This window comes from Lepidochelys olivacea (genome assembly GCF_965140295.1).
Source record: "Lepidochelys olivacea isolate rLepOli2 genome assembly, chromosome: 23".
NCBI lineage: Eukaryota > Metazoa > Chordata > Testudines > Cheloniidae > Lepidochelys > Lepidochelys olivacea.
This window is the reverse complement of record NC_140433.1, coordinates 3,850,426-3,867,372: the sequence shown is the minus strand read 5'-3', so window position 1 is coordinate 3,867,372 and position 16,947 is coordinate 3,850,426. Positions and strand designations below refer to the sequence as shown.

At 55.2% G+C, this 16,947-nt stretch overlaps 1 protein-coding gene across 2 annotated transcripts in view; it reads right to left on the bottom strand.

Annotated features, from left to right (window-relative positions):
* Positions 1 to 1,082: 1,082 nt before the first annotated feature.
* SUPT5H (SPT5 homolog, DSIF elongation factor subunit) overlaps positions 1,083 to 16,947 on the bottom strand; it is a 28,167-nt gene continuing 12,302 nt past the window's right edge. For both annotated transcript variants that reach the window (XM_084612689.1, XM_084612690.1), the window contains 22 exons: positions 16,533 to 16,563; positions 16,288 to 16,356; positions 15,813 to 16,064; positions 15,354 to 15,443; positions 14,848 to 14,918; positions 13,557 to 13,662; positions 12,466 to 12,559; positions 12,143 to 12,279; positions 11,682 to 11,837; positions 11,447 to 11,593; positions 10,329 to 10,475; positions 9,438 to 9,563; positions 8,521 to 8,605; positions 8,199 to 8,303; positions 7,492 to 7,594; positions 6,401 to 6,528; positions 5,984 to 6,089; positions 5,535 to 5,693; positions 4,925 to 5,093; positions 4,539 to 4,742; positions 3,149 to 3,244; positions 1,083 to 1,679 (listed from right to left, as the gene is read on the bottom strand). In XM_084612689.1, coding sequence (XP_084468815.1) covers positions 1,536 to 1,679; positions 3,149 to 3,244; positions 4,539 to 4,742; positions 4,925 to 5,093; positions 5,535 to 5,693; positions 5,984 to 6,089; positions 6,401 to 6,528; positions 7,492 to 7,594; positions 8,199 to 8,303; positions 8,521 to 8,605; positions 9,438 to 9,563; positions 10,329 to 10,475; positions 11,447 to 11,593; positions 11,682 to 11,837; positions 12,143 to 12,279; positions 12,466 to 12,559; positions 13,557 to 13,662; positions 14,848 to 14,918; positions 15,354 to 15,443; positions 15,813 to 16,064; positions 16,288 to 16,356; positions 16,533 to 16,563 — 2,725 coding nt within the window. In that variant the 3' untranslated portion in view covers positions 1,083 to 1,535. The remainder of the gene's footprint in view (positions 1,680 to 3,148; positions 3,245 to 4,538; positions 4,743 to 4,924; positions 5,094 to 5,534; positions 5,694 to 5,983; positions 6,090 to 6,400; positions 6,529 to 7,491; positions 7,595 to 8,198; positions 8,304 to 8,520; positions 8,606 to 9,437; positions 9,564 to 10,328; positions 10,476 to 11,446; positions 11,594 to 11,681; positions 11,838 to 12,142; positions 12,280 to 12,465; positions 12,560 to 13,556; positions 13,663 to 14,847; positions 14,919 to 15,353; positions 15,444 to 15,812; positions 16,065 to 16,287; positions 16,357 to 16,532; positions 16,564 to 16,947) is intronic.

The window sequence follows — 16,947 nt, the reverse complement described above, 5'->3', positions numbered from 1 at the left end:
ACACCCCAGAATATCAGCCTTTTTCACAACTGCATCCCATTGATGATTCATTCAATTTGTGATCCACTATAAGCCCCCGATCCTTTTCGGCAGTACGACCCCCTAGCCAGTTATTCCCCATTTTGCATTTGAATTTTCCTTCCTAAGTGATGTACTTTGCACTTGTCTTTATTGAATTTCATCTTGTTGATTTCAGACCAATTCTCCAATTTGTCAAGGTTGTTTTGAATTCTAATCCTGCCCTCCAAAGTGTTTGCAACCCCTCCCAGCTTGGTGTCATCTGTAAATTTGATAAATATACTCTCCCCTCCATTATCCACATCATTAATGAAAATATTGAATAGTGCCAGCCCCAAGCAGGACCCCACTACATACACCCCCTGAATTTGACAAACCATAGATAACTACTCTGAGTACAGTCTTTGAACCAGTTGTGCACCCACTTTATAATAATCTCATCTGGAACACATTTGCTTACAAGAACGTCATGGGTGACTGTGTCAAAAGCCTTCATCAAATCAAGCATCTACAGCTTCCCCCCGCCCCCATCCACTAGGCCAATCTGCCCCCATCCACTAGGCCAATAACCCTATCAAAGAAGGAAATAAGGTTGGCTTGGCATGATTTACTCTTAAAAGCCATGCTGGCTATTTCTGATCACACCATCATCCTCTAGGTGCTTACAAACAGATTGTTGTTTAATGGGTTCCAATATCTTTCCAGGTATCGAAGACAGGCTGACTGGTCTACAAATTCCCCGTGTCCTATTTGTTCCCCCTTTTAAGATAGGTACCATGTTTGCCCTTCTCCAGTCCCCTGGAACCTCAACTCCTCCAGGAGTTCTTGAAGATCATTGCTAATGGTTCTGAGATTGACCCTAAGGTGTGTAAGGAACTAACTGAAACAATTTCATCAGGCCTTGCCGACTTGCATCTATCGAACTTGCCTAAATATTCTTTAGTCAGTTCTTTCCCTATTTTCGCTTGCGTTCCTTCCCCCTGGTCTCTTTGGACGTTTTAGATATCCCTTTATTTCATAGGCTAATAGGAGGCAAAGGGAAAAAAAGAAAAGCTCAGACAAGATCAAGCTGTTCCATTCTTATCCATTCCACCTGGCAGGCTGCATCTGAGTGGTTCCAATGAGCGTGGCCTAGGATCCAGGCAGCCTATTGCATCCGATGATGCAGGGGCCACGGGACAGATGGATTTTATTGAAACGCAGGCACAGCAAGTGGTTTCCCTTTTCAAGAGGAAGGAGAAGCAGCGTGTTTAGTGCTATGGGACCAACCCCAGCCTCTACCCCTGCCCTCCCCACGTGTGAGCACACACTGTTTTTCCTACTCCAGTCCCAATTTACTCATGAGACGTAACTGCAGCATTACAAATAAAAACAAACTCCAAAAACAACCACCAGCTGTTCTGGAAGAAAAAAGAAAGAAAGAAGAAAAAAAAAGCAGTTATCCCCCCCCCACCCCGGAACTCTGTACAAGGACATGTTGAACCAGTCTCTGGTCAACTGCTAAAAAGGCCCCAGCCCTACGGCTCCAGCAGCTTGCCCAGGAATCGCAAGTTGAGGATCTTGAGCTGCTCCTCCAAGTCCATGCGGACGATGCCATCCTCTCCGTCGATGCTCAAGAGGACGCCTGTCGCCTCCCGGTCCTCCCCCAGGATCACCTTCACCTGGAGAAAGCAAGCACAGGAGCTTGAGGGGCAAGGGGATTATGCTTCTGCTAGATTTGATGCTGGAAGTCAGAATTGATTGTGTCTGCCGTGGGGTAAAAGGGGCAAGGCTTGAGCACAAGACTGCCTGCACAGGGTCAATAAGTTCCTATCTATGATCCTTATCTGGCTGCTCCTAAGTGTGTTTATCTTTCCGGCCCCCTGGGACATAGGACAGCGCTTTAGGATCCAGAGATGGAAAATGCTAAAAGAAAGCTAGGTATTAGTATTATCCCTATTGTACAGATGGGGAAACTGAGGCCCACAGAGTTAAAGTGACTTGCCCAAGCGAAAACTGAACCCAGCTCTCCAGAATCCCAGACTAGCCCCCTAACCACTGGACCATCCTTCCTCTCTAAGCATACGAACAACCCACCCCACCACATGGATTGCTCAGTACAATCCTGATTAGCTAAAGGCTGGTAGAAATACGTGAAGCGGTCGGGTGCGCTCAGGGTTGGAGGACACCCTAAGAACAGACATCAAGGTGGTCTCAGAGAAAGCAAGCAGTCTCCATTTCCATGTCTTGTCTATTTAGACTGGAAGCTCTTCAGGACAAGGCTGGTCTCTTACTCCTGTCTGGGCAGCGCCTGGCACAATGGGCACTCAGTGTGGGCACCAGAACATTAATAATCATGATCTCTGCAGTTTGGAAAGACCAGCTGCATCAGAACGAAGTTTGACCATCACATCTATTAAACCTGGCCGTTCTGAGTGCACATTAGATCTTTAACTCCCTATTAGTCACGATGGGGGTCCCGTACAAGCATAGCTGGCAAAGAAACTATTCTTTCTTTCTGGTGGTGCCCACAGCATGCCATGTGTTCCCAGGCACAGAAGACAGCATGGTCCCAGCTCCATGGAACTCTCAGTCTAAAAACTTCTCCAAGGATGATTATATTGCAGAAGCACCTAGGAGCTGCAGTCATGGACCAGAATCCCATTGTGCCCGGCCCTGTACAGACAGAATAATACCTCCTGGGTGACCTTGGGCAATGCATTCTCCCCCGCACCCTCCTGTGCCTCAGTTTCCCCATCGGGAAAACAGGCATGACGACTCTGACCTCCTTTGTAATGCCCTTTGAGGTCTGCTGATGGAAAGCGTCAGGTAAGAGCGAGGGATGACTGTTGTAACTGCTTGAATGGGGACTATTTTCGTGGGACATATTACTACTAACTGAGGGACAATTCCCTCCCCTTGTACTCCTAACAATCCAGGGCCAGGGCCACTGCCTACTGTTTGCACCGCACCTAGCACAATGGGCCCCATAGAGAGTACCACACCAACCAGGAACAAATTACTCTTAATCAAGACCCAACACAGTCATACAGAATCAAGTTCTACGTAGGACCGTGTAATCCAACCACCGGAGAGGCCAGAGATGCCATTTGATCAGAGCTGCCAGACAGACGGGTTGGCGTTAACGTACCTTATTGTTTTTGGTCGGTATGACGGGCTCTAGGTGCTCGCTCGAAATGCTGACCACCTTCTCGCTGTCCTTCAGGTAGACTGAGCACATTCCACCCTGATGGGAGAAGACAGCCCGGTCAGGCGCCGACATTAAGCCATTCAGAGACCGCGTGCTCTTTCAGACCCATTTGTAGAGCACGCCTGAGCTCAAACGCAAAGCCGAGAATTCCCACCCCGGGATGCGAACCCTCTGGAATTCCAGGAAGATTCCAGCTGATCCCAAGAAACTCTGTCCCCCCCTCAAAAGCAACTTAGGATACCTCCACGCTGCAAGCAAAGGTCTGATTGTAGCATGGGTGGGCTTTGATCTAGCTCACACAAATAAACAAACAGCTGTGTACACACATCGGCACAGTATTCAGCACGGGGCAGCCACCCAAGTACGTGCCCAGGTGGCCCCCACATCGACACTGCTGTTACCTGCGCACAGGTGTGGCGCAGAAAGGTTGCATACAAGAGCCTTCTCTGCAGTTTGTGGTGTCTGAATGGCCTTATCGTGCACGCTTGCTCCTAACCAAGTGTGTTCTTACAACTCCTCATCTTCCTCCCTTAACTTTCCCCTCCTCGCCCTACTGGCCTCGCAACTGGACGCGTTTGGTTATTCACCGCACCACGTGTTGGCACCACTAGTCTTTATGTCCCTCGCTCTGTTCTCTGCCTCCCATGCACTATCCTGCACAATTCAAACCTGTTCATGTCCCTAGCCTCTGTTTGCCAGAAGCTGGGAGGATGGATCACTTGAGGATTGCCTGTCCTGTTCATTCCCCCTGGGGCGCCTGGCGTTGGCCACTGTCGGAAGACAGGATACTGGGCTAGATGGACCTTTGGTCTGACCCAGAATGGCCGTTCTTATCTAGCTTATGTATGCGAGGGGGAGGGATAAACATTGGAGGACAGACACCAGACCCAATACAGCCGTGCATGCAGGCAGTAGTTCGGTCTAACTGGGTTTCTCCACATCCCCACTCTTCCCAACACCTGCAGGATCCAGACCTCGAAGTTACAAATACCTTGAATGAGATCAGATGGAGAATTCAGAAGCGACGGCGGCCTGAATACTTGCTTCTAACCCACTGCTCCAGGCAGGGCTGTTCTCTACAGCAATATTCTCCAGGGCTTTTCCTAGTCTTAATTAAAGAGGCCCCAGGGGTTGCCCTCTGCCCATACATAGCACAGTAATTCTCGCGGTCAGGATGCTTTCCTGGGTGCCTAGCCAGAGTGTGATTAATTTCACCCTTAATTATTTCATCCCCTTCCTTAGTAATTACACCCATCAGACCCTCCCTTATGCCCCATCTGGTTGCTCCCCGGCCCATTGACACGAAAACAGCACGCTCTCTGCTACACACCGTCACACTGCGGATGACTCCCGTCTGCCCCACCACCTGGCTGTCCACATAGGTGTCTCGAATTTTGACCTGGATGTCGGTGGTGACCCAGTCGCTGGAGTTCTGCTCAATGCCAGAGCCGGGGGTGTGCGGGTTGTAACCCCCTGGAGAAGGAGCCCCTGGTGTCATGGGGCTGTAGCCCACTGGGCTGGGACTGGGGCTGGCCTGTGGGGAAGAAGCAGCACAGAGTTAGAGGTCTCTGCTCTCTGACATTAGCCTCTCACGGCCACAGCAAGAATTCCCGTTGGAACAGGGCCACGTGTCCCGTCCCCCCCCGGATCTGGCTAAGCCACCTGCAATTTGCGGCTTGGCCTGGCATTTTACCCAGCAAGGCACTCGGACGGTACCTGATACGCCATGGGCGACGGGGTCGGGTGGTAACTGGCTGGCGAGTGGGTGTTCTGGTAGCCCACGGGGCTCGGGGCCACCTGGTGGTAACTCTGAGGGCTGGGGCTTGGCTGATAGGAGCCCTGAGGAGATGGAACAGCGTACGGAGAAAACTGATCAGTGTTGTACCTGCAATGAGAAGAGACAGGCAGTGAGGAGGGGGGTAGGAATAGAAGTCGGAACCCAGCGGGGCTCCAGTCTGTGTCCTCCTGCCCTAAGAGATCAGTCCATGGAGCCACAGACACGGGGATCAGAGATCTGCTCCAGCAGCAGGAGCAGAGAAACGGGATCGGATCCCCGGAAACCAGCAGATCTCCTTTCCGGATGGGCGCGCCTGGAGAGAGAGCAGGGTCACCGCAAGACGCTGGGAGGCAGCTCTGCCTCTTGTTGGGGTCAGGCAGCAGGGCGCACCCCCGGGGAGGGAGGAATGGCCGCCATGTGGCTAGAAAGCAACACAAGGCCCCTGACAGGAACTGCCCCGCTCTGCTCTAATGCTGGGCGCAAAGAGATTCACCCCAACCTAGCAAGAGACTCTTCCCCCGTCCCCCCTCCATGGGCACGCGCACTCACATGGCTGGGGTCCCCGGCGTCTGCGGATTGTACGGCGGATTGACCTGCGGAGACGAAGGGTCGGGGTAGCCGGGAGTCTGGGGGTTGGGGGTCCCCCCGTAGCCTTGCGGAGAGGGCGTGGGCTCATCATCGAAGCCGTATTCAAACTCCTCATCCGCCCTGGGGAGGAGAACGCATCATTCACGCGGCATGTGGGAGACAGACGTCTGCAGCCCACCCATCACCTCCCCTTTGGGGCACACTGAAGTAACCGCCCCCGTCAGTTCTCCACTCTCCAGCAGAGGGCGCCACACTCACATGCAGAGTTCCCTTTGAGCTCCTGACACATGAAGCCCCCCCAGCCCAGCCCCCTCTCCCATAGCCCCCATCATGTCACACACCTCTGCCCCTTAGTGGCTGACCATGTCAAAGCTCCCCCCCCGTCCCAGACTAGCACGCGAGACACGAACCTGGAGGGCGTATTGGGGTTGTTGGGGTCCCAAGCCCCGCTCTGCGCAGGTGTCCGGCTCCCGTCGTGCAGCGGCGTCTGGGAGCCGTAGTGCGGGGTCCTGCTGCCTGAAAGAGCCCAGCGCGCGCCTGGTTAGCACCGTGCCCGGGCAGCAGAGATGGGGAGGGGCCAGGCCCTACGTCACCCTTCTTCCATCCCACCCCTGGCCAGGATCTGGGGGAGAAGCGCAGGTCCATCGGGCTCCCCCATTACCCAGCTCCATCAGGTGGGGCAGGGAGCACGGGCACAGGACAGAGTGGGTCGACTGCAGGGCTGGACAGTTCACTCCCGCCCTGTTCCCGGGGAGCCCCCTACCATAATCCTCCTACCCAGGGCCCAATTCCCCCAGCCCCCGCAGCAGCAGGCTCAGCTCACTCACCGTCATGCAGCGGAGTCTGCGAGCCGTACATGGGGGTGCGGGAGCCGGAGCCGTACATGGGGGTCTGCGAGCCGTACATGGGGGTGCGGCCATAGGCGGAGGTCATGCCGCCAGGTCTCCTCGAACCCCTGCCGACGAGAGAGGAGTTGCTGTACACCCGTTTGCTCTGCCTGTCACTAGCGGGGCCTCAGCTTTCCCCTGAACACTGAAGCGGCCAACAAGGGTGGGTGCAAACTGTGCTGAGCCACTGGGCACTGAACTAAGCCCAGTTTCCCACCAGGGGCACCAAGTTGCTGGTCACTACCCAGCTGGGCTGGTTTAGCCAGGGTCCTAGAGGTTAGCAGCTCCATAGCCCAGGAGCCATCCCAGTTCCCCTTCTGCAGAAAGGGAATTTTCCCCTGCTCCCCTTCCAACCGGAGGAAACGTGGGGATCTCCTCTGCCCCCAGCCTGATCGGCACTCGCTTCAACCACGGAGCCGGGCTGGCAGCCTCCATTCTGGGCTTGATCTGCCCCGATCTGGGCCCCACATAAGACAAGCCTGTCACACAGTTCCCAACTGTGGGACTCAGCTGACCGCAGGTGACACATTACAGCAGCGTCCAGGAGTGAGAGTCACGGACCAGGACCCAGACCCAGACTCGTTGCCAGAGGATGTTGTGAAGGCCAAAAGTACAACTGGGTTCAAAAAAGAATGAGAGAAATTCATGGAGGACAGGTCCATGAATGGCTATTAGCCAAGATGCTCCAGATGTCCCTGAGCTGGGCCTGGACAACAAGGGATGGATCCCTCGATAATTGCCCTGGTCTGGTCTTTCCCTCTGAAGCATCTGGCTTTAGCCCAGTATCCTGTCTTCCCAGTGGCCAGAATGACCGTTGGTCTGACCCAGTACAGCCATTCTTATGTTCTTACTACACTTCTAGGCACAGATCAGTGCGCCGGGCGCTGTACAGACACCAGAGGGCAGTCATTGGTGCAGCTACCTGGGCCAGAGCCGACCCCAGCAGCCCAGGATTGCAGCTTGCTGGCGGTGGCCCCCCAGCCCGGGCTCCCCTCAGAACGAGCCCCGTCTCCCCCGCCCGCTGCACTTACACTGTCGTGAGGCGCTGGCGATCCACTGAGATGGTCTGGCAGGTAGAATGGAGTTCCACGCGGGCCGTGGACTCCGTGGCATCCTTCACCACACCGATGTAGCCTGAAAGAGAAGAGGCCTCAGCGCTCTGCACCTGACGCAGCTCCTCGAGATCCCAAGTGTATACAGCAGGGGGCGCCCAGCCTGAGCATCACCAAGGGCCGCCTGGAAAACGGGCCACGAGCCAAGCACACGTGGCCAGAGCACCAGCTGGAATCCAGAGCTCCCCTGCTCTGTGGTAAGACCTGCTAGGAGCTCAGGTCTACTCGGCCCTCACTCGACAGATACAGGGAGGGGACAGCCACAGGCTGGGTTTGAACTTTGGAGCTCACCTTAGGGGCTCCCCTGCATGGCAGGGACAGACGGGCTGTCCACTAACAGCAGAGACTAAGCTCCCTCTCAGGCATGGGAGCAAAACCCGCACGTCCTGACTCCCTGCTCTAACCACTGGACTCCACCACCCTCCCACAGCCAGGAACAGAACCCAGGAGCTTCCCCCCACCCCCTGGCCCCAGCCACTAGACATGCTGCCCCCAGGAATTCCTCACCGCTCGACAGTCCCCCCCACATTATAATGGAACAGACCTGCCAGATACCTCCCAGCCCCTTCCTGCCCTGCTACGAAAGGCAGAGGACTGGCCCTGTCCGGCAACTGGCCCATCATTACCTTTGTAGGGTCCCTGGGAGATCCGCACCGTCTGCCCTATCAGGTCGTTGTCCCTGCGTCCACGGCCTCGGCTCATCCCACCCCCGCCAAAGCCACCTCGCTGACCTGTGGAGGGGGGCAGAGATCAGAGCGGGACAGTGCCCCCAGGGCTGCAGCCTCACATCACCCCAGTGTTACAGGTTGCCCCCGCCATACAGGACAGTAAGTCACCATAGTGCTGCACCGACCCCCAAACAGGGCCAGCCGGGGGTGCTATAAACACCGGGGTGAGCCAGAGCCTACAGAAATCCCCGAACCAAGGCCCACCCCACCGGACACCCACCTGCTGCGCTGGGGTGCATGGGGCTGCTGATCCGAGGACTCATGGGCGCAAAGCCACCGACGGTGAAGTTGGTGACGTCCCGGGGCTGCAAGAGGGAAAGCGCATGAGAGCAGGAAGGGGAATCCTCCCGCAGAGCTGGGGCTCCCAGAGGAAGGAAGGAATCTCTGGGTTCATCTCCCCCACGCAAAGCTGGGAGTGGGGGGAGGGAAAGTCCCTCTGGGGCCCTGAGATGAAACCTGGTGATGCACCAAGGGGGAGCCAGGGTGACACAAGGGGGCACTATGTTCCCCCAGAACCAATGAGGAGGGAGTAGATCCATGCCCTGGGAAGGGAAGTGTGGACACATTCTCCACCCCGCCCACAGGAGGCTCTGGCTCTGCCCCACCCCATCAGCTGCAGGAGGACACAGCCCTAAGGCAAATCGGCCTGCAGCTTTCTTTTCCCTTCTCTAGCCAAAGATCTCAAAGCACTTCCCAAACTCACCCCTACCCACTTCCTTACCTCACCCCCAGTCTACCAGGGGAGAGACTCACAGGGTCACACATGAGCAGGGGAACCCAGGAATCCTGCTTCCCAGGGCCATACTCTAGCCACCAGACAACACTGTCTCCGTAAGTTTCCTGGGGCTGCTGATTCACATTTCAGGGCATGGAACGTTTGCCAGCTGGGGGGTCTGGAAGAAATCCACCCCTCCCAATGCAACCACATTGGGGGTGTCTTCCTTGAACCACCCAGAAGCTGCTGAAAGGGACTAGGCAGCCTAACCCAGCCTCATGGGGATGGGGAGGCAGATCTGGGACAGACGGGCTCAAGGTACAACAGGGAGGCAGGACCCGAGACTGGACAGCCCAGTGGTCTGCTTCAGGCAAGTCATACTAGCTAGGGTGAGGCCCCGGGCGTCTCCCTAGGCTCCTTACCTTCGAGCCCCCAGCCAGCACCAGGTGGCGAGTCTTACACACAAACATGCCCCCGTTCTCTACCAGCTTCTTGCAGTGCAGGAATCCAAAGCCGCGGAAGAGGTGTCTGATCTCCCCCTCGCGACCCTGGGGAAGGAGAAGCAGGGAGGAGAGTTATTCCGGGGAACCCCTCTAACCCAGGCACGCTGGGGCTGCATCCAGAGCCCAGCCGCAAGGCGGGGAGGCCAAATTCACAGCCCCCCAGGGGCAGGGCACATCACAGAGTCAGAAGACAGCTGAAGCTCCCAGACCCTGGAGCCTGCACCTCGGCACTGGTGCAACCTGAGGAGGGAGCACCTCACTCACCACTGCAATGCAGCCACCTCTGGAATCCAATGCAGCAGCTGTTCAAAGCTGCTCAGCAAGAGATTAAGACAGGAAGCGAAGAACAAAACTGTACCCGGTTGCAGGGGGATCCCAGGGGTATGAGGGAAATTAACAGAGTTGAAACATGGCCACAACTCTGGGCATAAACATGCTGACTCTTGTGAAAATTGCCATTGGGTCTTTAAGGGCCCCACATGGTCAGGAAGTCTATTTAGAGAGAGAATGCTTCCAGCTGCATGGCGAGCCCCACACAGAAGTCAGCAGTGATTCCAAGGGAAGACAGCACCCTGAGCGAGTTGCCGGTTCTCTCCCCACAAAGTGATCTCTCCCCTTTAAATTCCAACCCACCCCAGCTCCAGCTGCAAGAGCGCCATCAGAGATGGCATGATCTCCCAGCGGGGCGCTGGCCTCCACTCACTGGAGCATGGGGAGTGCAGACGAGATCTTAAGCTCTTCACCCCCCTCCACACACAGGCCCATGGCCTGCCTATCAGGAAGCCCCTTCCCCGCCCACCTCCTCCTCACCGAGTGCGGCCCGTCAATGACTTTAACGATGTCCTTGACGTGGATATTGTTCTGCTCCGAGTCCAGGGCCACAGCAAAGCGATTGTCCTTCTTCCGCGTCACAGCCTGATGCCTGACCGTCACCACTTTGCCGTACATGTTCAGGACCTGCACGGGGAATGGGGAGGGAAGAGAGAGGAATCACCAGAGCTGGGGGCAGGAAGGAAATTTTCCCTCAAGTCAGACTGGCAGAGACCAAGGGGGCTTTTCACCTTCCTCTGCGGCATGGTGCCTGGGTCACTTGCTGGTTTGAACTGGAGTAAATGGTGGGTTCTCTGGAGCCTGAAGTGTTTAAATCAAGACTTGAGGCCATCAATAACTCAGCCAGACGTTACAGATGTTCTACAGGTGTGGGTGGGCGAGGTTCTCTGGCCTGCGACGTGCAGCAGGTCAGACCAGATGATCACAATGGTCCCTTCTGGCCTCACAGTCTCTGAATCTATGAGACTGGCTTAGAGACACTGCCAGGAGACAGGAGTTCTATGGGGCTGGCTTCTGCCCAAGACCCCAAAACAACCCACCAGCCCAGAGCTCTTGGTAAATAAGACCATATGGGACCACTGATCACGTAGTCTGACCTCCTGTGTAGCACAGAGAAAAGAACCCAAGCAGTTAGGATTGCAAACGATATTGGGAAAAAACTCAGCAGCCCCTCCTCGTCAGGCCTGGAAGCAGAGCAGTCAGACCAAGAAGGGAGAAGCGGGAACCCACCTTCAGGCAGAACGGGGAATTCCGGCCTCGAGCCAGGCAGAGGTTGTGGCCGGATCATTTTGATCCCATTAATCCTTTCACTGAACATCATGCACGGGCGAGAAGCCCAACACTGAAGGGATCAGAAAGCAATTCTCCTTCCCAACGGCTCAGCTGGCGGGGTGCACGCAGCTGGGAGGGATCGGGCATGGGCCCCCAGCAGAGGTAGGATGCCAGACTGCCCAGACCTTTTCCAGGGCAAACGCTAGGTTTCTTCTGCTGCAGAACCTACCTAGAGAGAAGCCAGCAGCTCCCCACGCAAAGGTTCCGAGCTGCCTCGTTAGCACTCCAGCGAGACGCCCAATGCTGGGAGAAAAGCGCACACCCACCTGGAAGGTCTCCCGCTCCAGGCGGACGATAACCCCGACGGTCTGGGGATCCAGTTGGACCAGCTCGCCCCACTCGTGCTGCCCGCCCACGTCCACGCCGGAGGCCGTCTCGGAGCAGAGCTGCAAGTCCCGAGGCAGCACCTTGAGCTGGAAGAGGGGAAGCGAGTGAGCGAGCGGCCCTGAGAAGGGGACAGTCAGAGGGGAGCGCCCGGAGCTCCGCTGCCGCCCCGCTCACCTCGTGCATGGTGAGGTCCGAGAAGAGGATGACGAAGTTCTCCTCCACCCGCACGATCAGTCCCGTGTCGCCCTCGAAGCGCCCAGCGATCACCTTGACGTGGTCTCCCATCTTGAAGTACTTACGCAGCTCTTGAGCTGGGAACTCCAGCATGTCCTGGGCAGAGGAGAAACGGGGTAAGGGCGGGACGCAGGAGACTGACAGGACGGGGTGATAGCAGGATGCAGGTGGGCACTGCCTATTGCAGGGTTCACAACTCTATAGTTTCACGTTCCCGGGTTAATCTCGGAGATGCCAGGGACCACAGGCACAGCATCCAGGAACGCGCAGGTCCAAAAGGCCTGCTGCCCCCTATAGGTACAGCCAGGAGTATCACACCCCCACTGCCAAGCCTGCACTTGGTCTCCTTGGCAGCCAAAGGGCCTGGATTCAAGCCCAGGCCGGTACCGCCCATCCCATACCTTGAGATCCTCATGCTTGGGCATGATGGTGATTTTGTTGCCGTCCACGCTCAGAATCTTGCCCTGCAGGTTGATCAGCTCCCCCTCACACACCTCCACGTTGTCCCCAGGTTGGAAGTTGTGTTCCCGTTCCTTCCCTGCCCAACGGAGAGCACCGTGACTCGCGGGGAGGGCGCCGCTCCCAGGCAGCAGCAGCCCCACACGTGCCGACAGCACGGCCCCCTGCAGATTCAGGGGCAAGACCTAGGGGCAGAGACCAACCCTCCCACCAATCCCCGTGGGCTAGACGGACTCCCCGCTGCGCATGAGTCATCACCACGTACCTGTGCTTTCGGTAACCACCTCCAGATCGATGCCTTCCGGCTGGTCCTCAAACTTCTCCAGCTCAGACAGGGTGGGCTTCACCCCCTCCGTGATCTGGCAGCCGGGGGACAAAGGCAGAGAGATTTCAGGGAGCGGGAGGGGAGAGAGAAACCCAAATGGAGCCTGCAGAGCTTCCCTCCAACCTGAGATTCCCCATTCCTAGGGGTCAGGCTCCCTGCCTTGCCGAGCAACAGGAGACGAGAGCGGGGCTTTGCTCCAGGGGTGGGTTCATCTCAATCCCCATAGTGGAATCTGACATGCAAATGACACGCCCAGATGGGGATCTTGCTGTCCGCCACCCCCATCTCCAAATACACATACAACTCCCCCAACACGCAGATAGGGATTTCAGCAATTTGTCCCCCCACTCAGACGTCCAAATGGAGATCCCACACCCACCCCATCACGTGCGCAGAGGGGGACTCCACAGAGTTCACAATAGGCATGTTGAAAATTTTCCATCAGAAGTGGGTTTGGGGTTTTGGCAGGGTTATAAACAGCAAATTGGGTTTCCGACTAAACAGAGGTTTCTGTGAGATGAGCCTGTGTTCCATGAGAAGTTTCAATTTTTCCATCAAAAAACAAGTGTCCAAAACCAAAATATTTCAATTTGGATGTGCTGCCACAGTGCATCATGGGAGATGTAGTTCAGGTAACTCGCCTCATGATTCTCTTCTATGGACCAGGTTCTCCAGCTGGACTACATCTCCCATGATGCACAGAGGCCCTGGACTCCCATTGTGTGCCTCCAAGAAGGGAGGTCATGGTGCCTCATGGGAGATGTAGTCTAACCAAGGAGGCCAGCTCACGGTGGAAAATAGGAGCACAAGGCACCAAACTAGAACTCCCATGAAGCACCACAGCAACATTTCCAGCCCAGAACTTTTTTGATTTTTGCCAAAAAAAAATTAAGTTTTCTGAAAGAGGGGGGGACCCCAAAAACCTCATTTTCTGACCCGCTCTAACCTATGCCTTGGCAGATCTGGTTCCTGCTCCGGCTCAGAGCCCCACCTTGACAAGAGCCACTTGGCACAGAGCCACAGATACTCACCACGGCCGACATGGCAAAGCTCTTGAAGAGGAAGCCCTTGCGACTGTAACGATTGCCTTCAAAGATGAGGAAATCACCGTCGGAAGCAACATCTCCCCCCAAGGACCTAGAACAGGGGAGGGGGAGAGCATTAGAGGGTCAGGCACCCAGAGGGGCAGCTTTCTCAGAAGGGGGACAAGCTGTTTCATAATGGGACAGAAGAGCTGCAGGGAATGGTGGCTCTACCTCTGCTGGCCCAGGATTTCAGGACTCCAGGGTTAGGTCTCTCACCAGCAGCTGTCTGGATTGCCAGGCTGGGGCAAATCCACCCAGCTCCCAGGGCAGGGAGAGGGTCTGAATGCCCTTCTTATGGCTCAGAGCCCCTCGCCACTGAAGGAGCCCAAGTCCCAGTGCACCTGTGTATGGAGCTGGAGGAAGACATGATGGAAGGAGGACAAAACATCACCATCTCTATCCACCTGTGACCCGGGGACCCTGCAGTGCCAACTGGCAGAGGACACAGGCGGTGCAGAGGGTTTTACAGAGATCCCTTGAGTCAGGTATCTGCAGAATAGTTCCCCAAAGGGTGGCATGTGAAGTGTCTACCAAGAGCCAGTTGCCCACTGGTCATAATCACTACAAAATATATGTACGGATAATATTTAAGGAGCTATGTATTAATACCGAATGTTGTGCTCTTAAGGTCTTGCAGTTAAGGCAGGTCACCAGAAGGTGACTACCTCGGATATGTTCCTTTCAGAAAGGAGGTAACAAATGCCTATCTCCCTGTCTGGTCATGTGAGTATCGGATGTTGTATGCCTATTTGCAGACCGGGCCAGGTGCAAATTGAGAGACTGCAAAATCTACAGGAAGAAACAAACTATGGGGACTGGGGGTCCTGTTTATGAATAAAGACAAAGGATTGATCTGGGATATCTTGGGAGTCCACTGAATCCTTCAGGTAGGAGATGAACTGACAGCGTGTGTGTCAGGAAAGACGAGTCACAGCTAGCCAGACTGAAAAGCCCAGCAGGGATTTTAGGAGAGCAACATTCTAAAAAACACGAGAGGGTCGTCTTCATTTAGTCTGAGCTCCAGGAGACATGTTATGATTTTATTTTCTTTGTAACCATTGGTTTCCAGTTCTTCTCCTTGCTACTACTTCAAAACTCCATTCTGTATTACATACACTTACATTAGATTTCACTATAAACCTATCCAAGTGCCACAGTGGCCACAGATGTTGCGTCCTCATGCTGAGGGGACACCACCCCGCCCTGGATCATCCCCAGCAAGAAGCCAGTCACTTACCGGATCTTTTCAGCATCAAACAGCCGCTGGGGGGGCCTCTTGAACTTCTTCCGCTTGGCGAACCAGTCCTTCTGCAATTCAAGCAGAGGAGGGGGAAGTCACCACCAGGTCTGGAGGGTCAGGAATCCGCACCAGACTGTATGGGTGGGGTACTGAATGCCATCGACAGACCCTCTGGAAAGGCATTCGCCCGCCTCTCTTGGGGGGATAACAGAAGGGCCCTGCTGATCACGGGCTGCGAGCAGGAGGAACCCACCCCTCCTAGGGCAGTACTGCACAGCGAGGTGCACCGGAGTAAGTGCTTTACAGTGGAGAAATGCGTCCCCCTGTCATCAGCCGGGAAACCACGGGGATACAGACATGCCAACACACCACCACTTGAAGCCCACCAAACTGGAATTGCCAGAGCTGGGGCACGAAGGCATTAGCAGCCTTGAAGCGTAAATGGGGACAAACTCTTCCCTCGCAGCAGAACTGAGCTCAGCGAATCCTGCCAGCCAACATACCAGGCTCATGCGAGCTTTGATCCGGTCAAAATCGATTCGCGGGATCATCTTCAGAGAGATCTGGTTCTGGCTCGGCTCAACGTAATCCACCTGGAAGGGAAGACGACATGAGCTCAGGAGAGGAGGAGGGTAGCGTCATGGAGACGCCAGACACGGCCAGTCTCACTCGCAGCAGCAGGACAGGAAGAGAGTGTGGGCTCCTCTGGTGTCCAATGTCACGCTAGCTGGGGACAGAGCAGAAATTGAACCCACCCCTATTGGGATCTCTAGCGCCCGCTCCCACCCATAGCAAGGGCAAGGATTCCCAACACCCAGCTCCCGCTTCACTGAAGACAACGCTCCCAGACTCCGACGACTGCCTGCCCCAAATCAGAGCCTTAAATTAAAAGGTACACCTGAACGCCAGCTTCCCGAGCCCCAGCCCTCTGTTCTGGGCCAGCCAGCGCCCCTGGCCCGTACCTGAGCAATGTCGTCCTTGTAAATGCCTCTCTTGAGCCGGACCCAGGACTTGGGCTTCAGGTTGGTCACCTCCTTCACCACCTTCAGCACGTCTGTCATCTCCTTGATGGGCACCATCTGCTGGTTCCAGTAGCCCATCCGCAGGTTGCCCACGCCCTCAATGGCCTGCTTCACGTGGGTCTGCTTGTAGGCCTCGACATAGATGTAGCCTTTCACATGCTCGGGGGCCACCACAGACTTGATCTGCAGGGGCTGTGGGTGGGCAGGGAGAGAAGTTCCATGAGATACGGGGGCTGGCTTCAGGCACACTCCAGCTTAGCCAATCCCCCCTTCAACAGATCAACAGCAGGAAGCCCGGATCAAGTCAGGAACCGCATGACCCACTCCCAACAAGCTCTGTGGTCAACAGCACTAAGCCACCCCACAAAGCTGAACTGAGTTCGGGGCCAAGGGGACTCCTGCCCTCCATCCTTACCGTGTCTGTGAACTGGTAGGCGATGAATTTCCTCATCAGGGCTATGGCTGTGGCACGTTCCTCTCCGATCTGGGGAGAGAGGAGAAGAGAGACCGCAGTGAGAGAAGTCTCTAGCCAGAGAGACGCCCCAACTCAGAGAGGAGGCGGCGTTCACGGCTAATTAAAACCCAGACGTGGTGCAGCGGGAGCTCATGATTCAGGGTTTAGAGGTGTTTCAATAGCATCCTCCCCTAGCTGGAACGTACCTTACACTTCACGGTCCAGAGGTTGGGATCCCTGAGTGGAAAAAAAGAAAAAAAAAGCTGTTCGCAAAATAACCTTTGTTATGTTGGCAGACCAGGTGCCAACTCCTGCCAGAGCCCCAGGCCAATTCACTTGTGTATTAGTATAGATCAAAGTGATTGTTAAAGGTATGAGAGTGTAGCTGGTGTTTAAACTTCATGAAAACTAATGGGATGTTACTTGCATTTTCACTTATCTGTATCCCATTATCATATATCAGCAAATACCTACACTGCGTGTACCCCTCTAACTAAATAGAATGCAAGTGAAGAACTTTAACAGAAAAGGGCTAATTTCAAAGCAAATGTTCATTGTGGGTGATGATCAGAAATCAAAGACTCAAAATGCATTCCTCACTCTCCATCAGCAAAGGAAAAG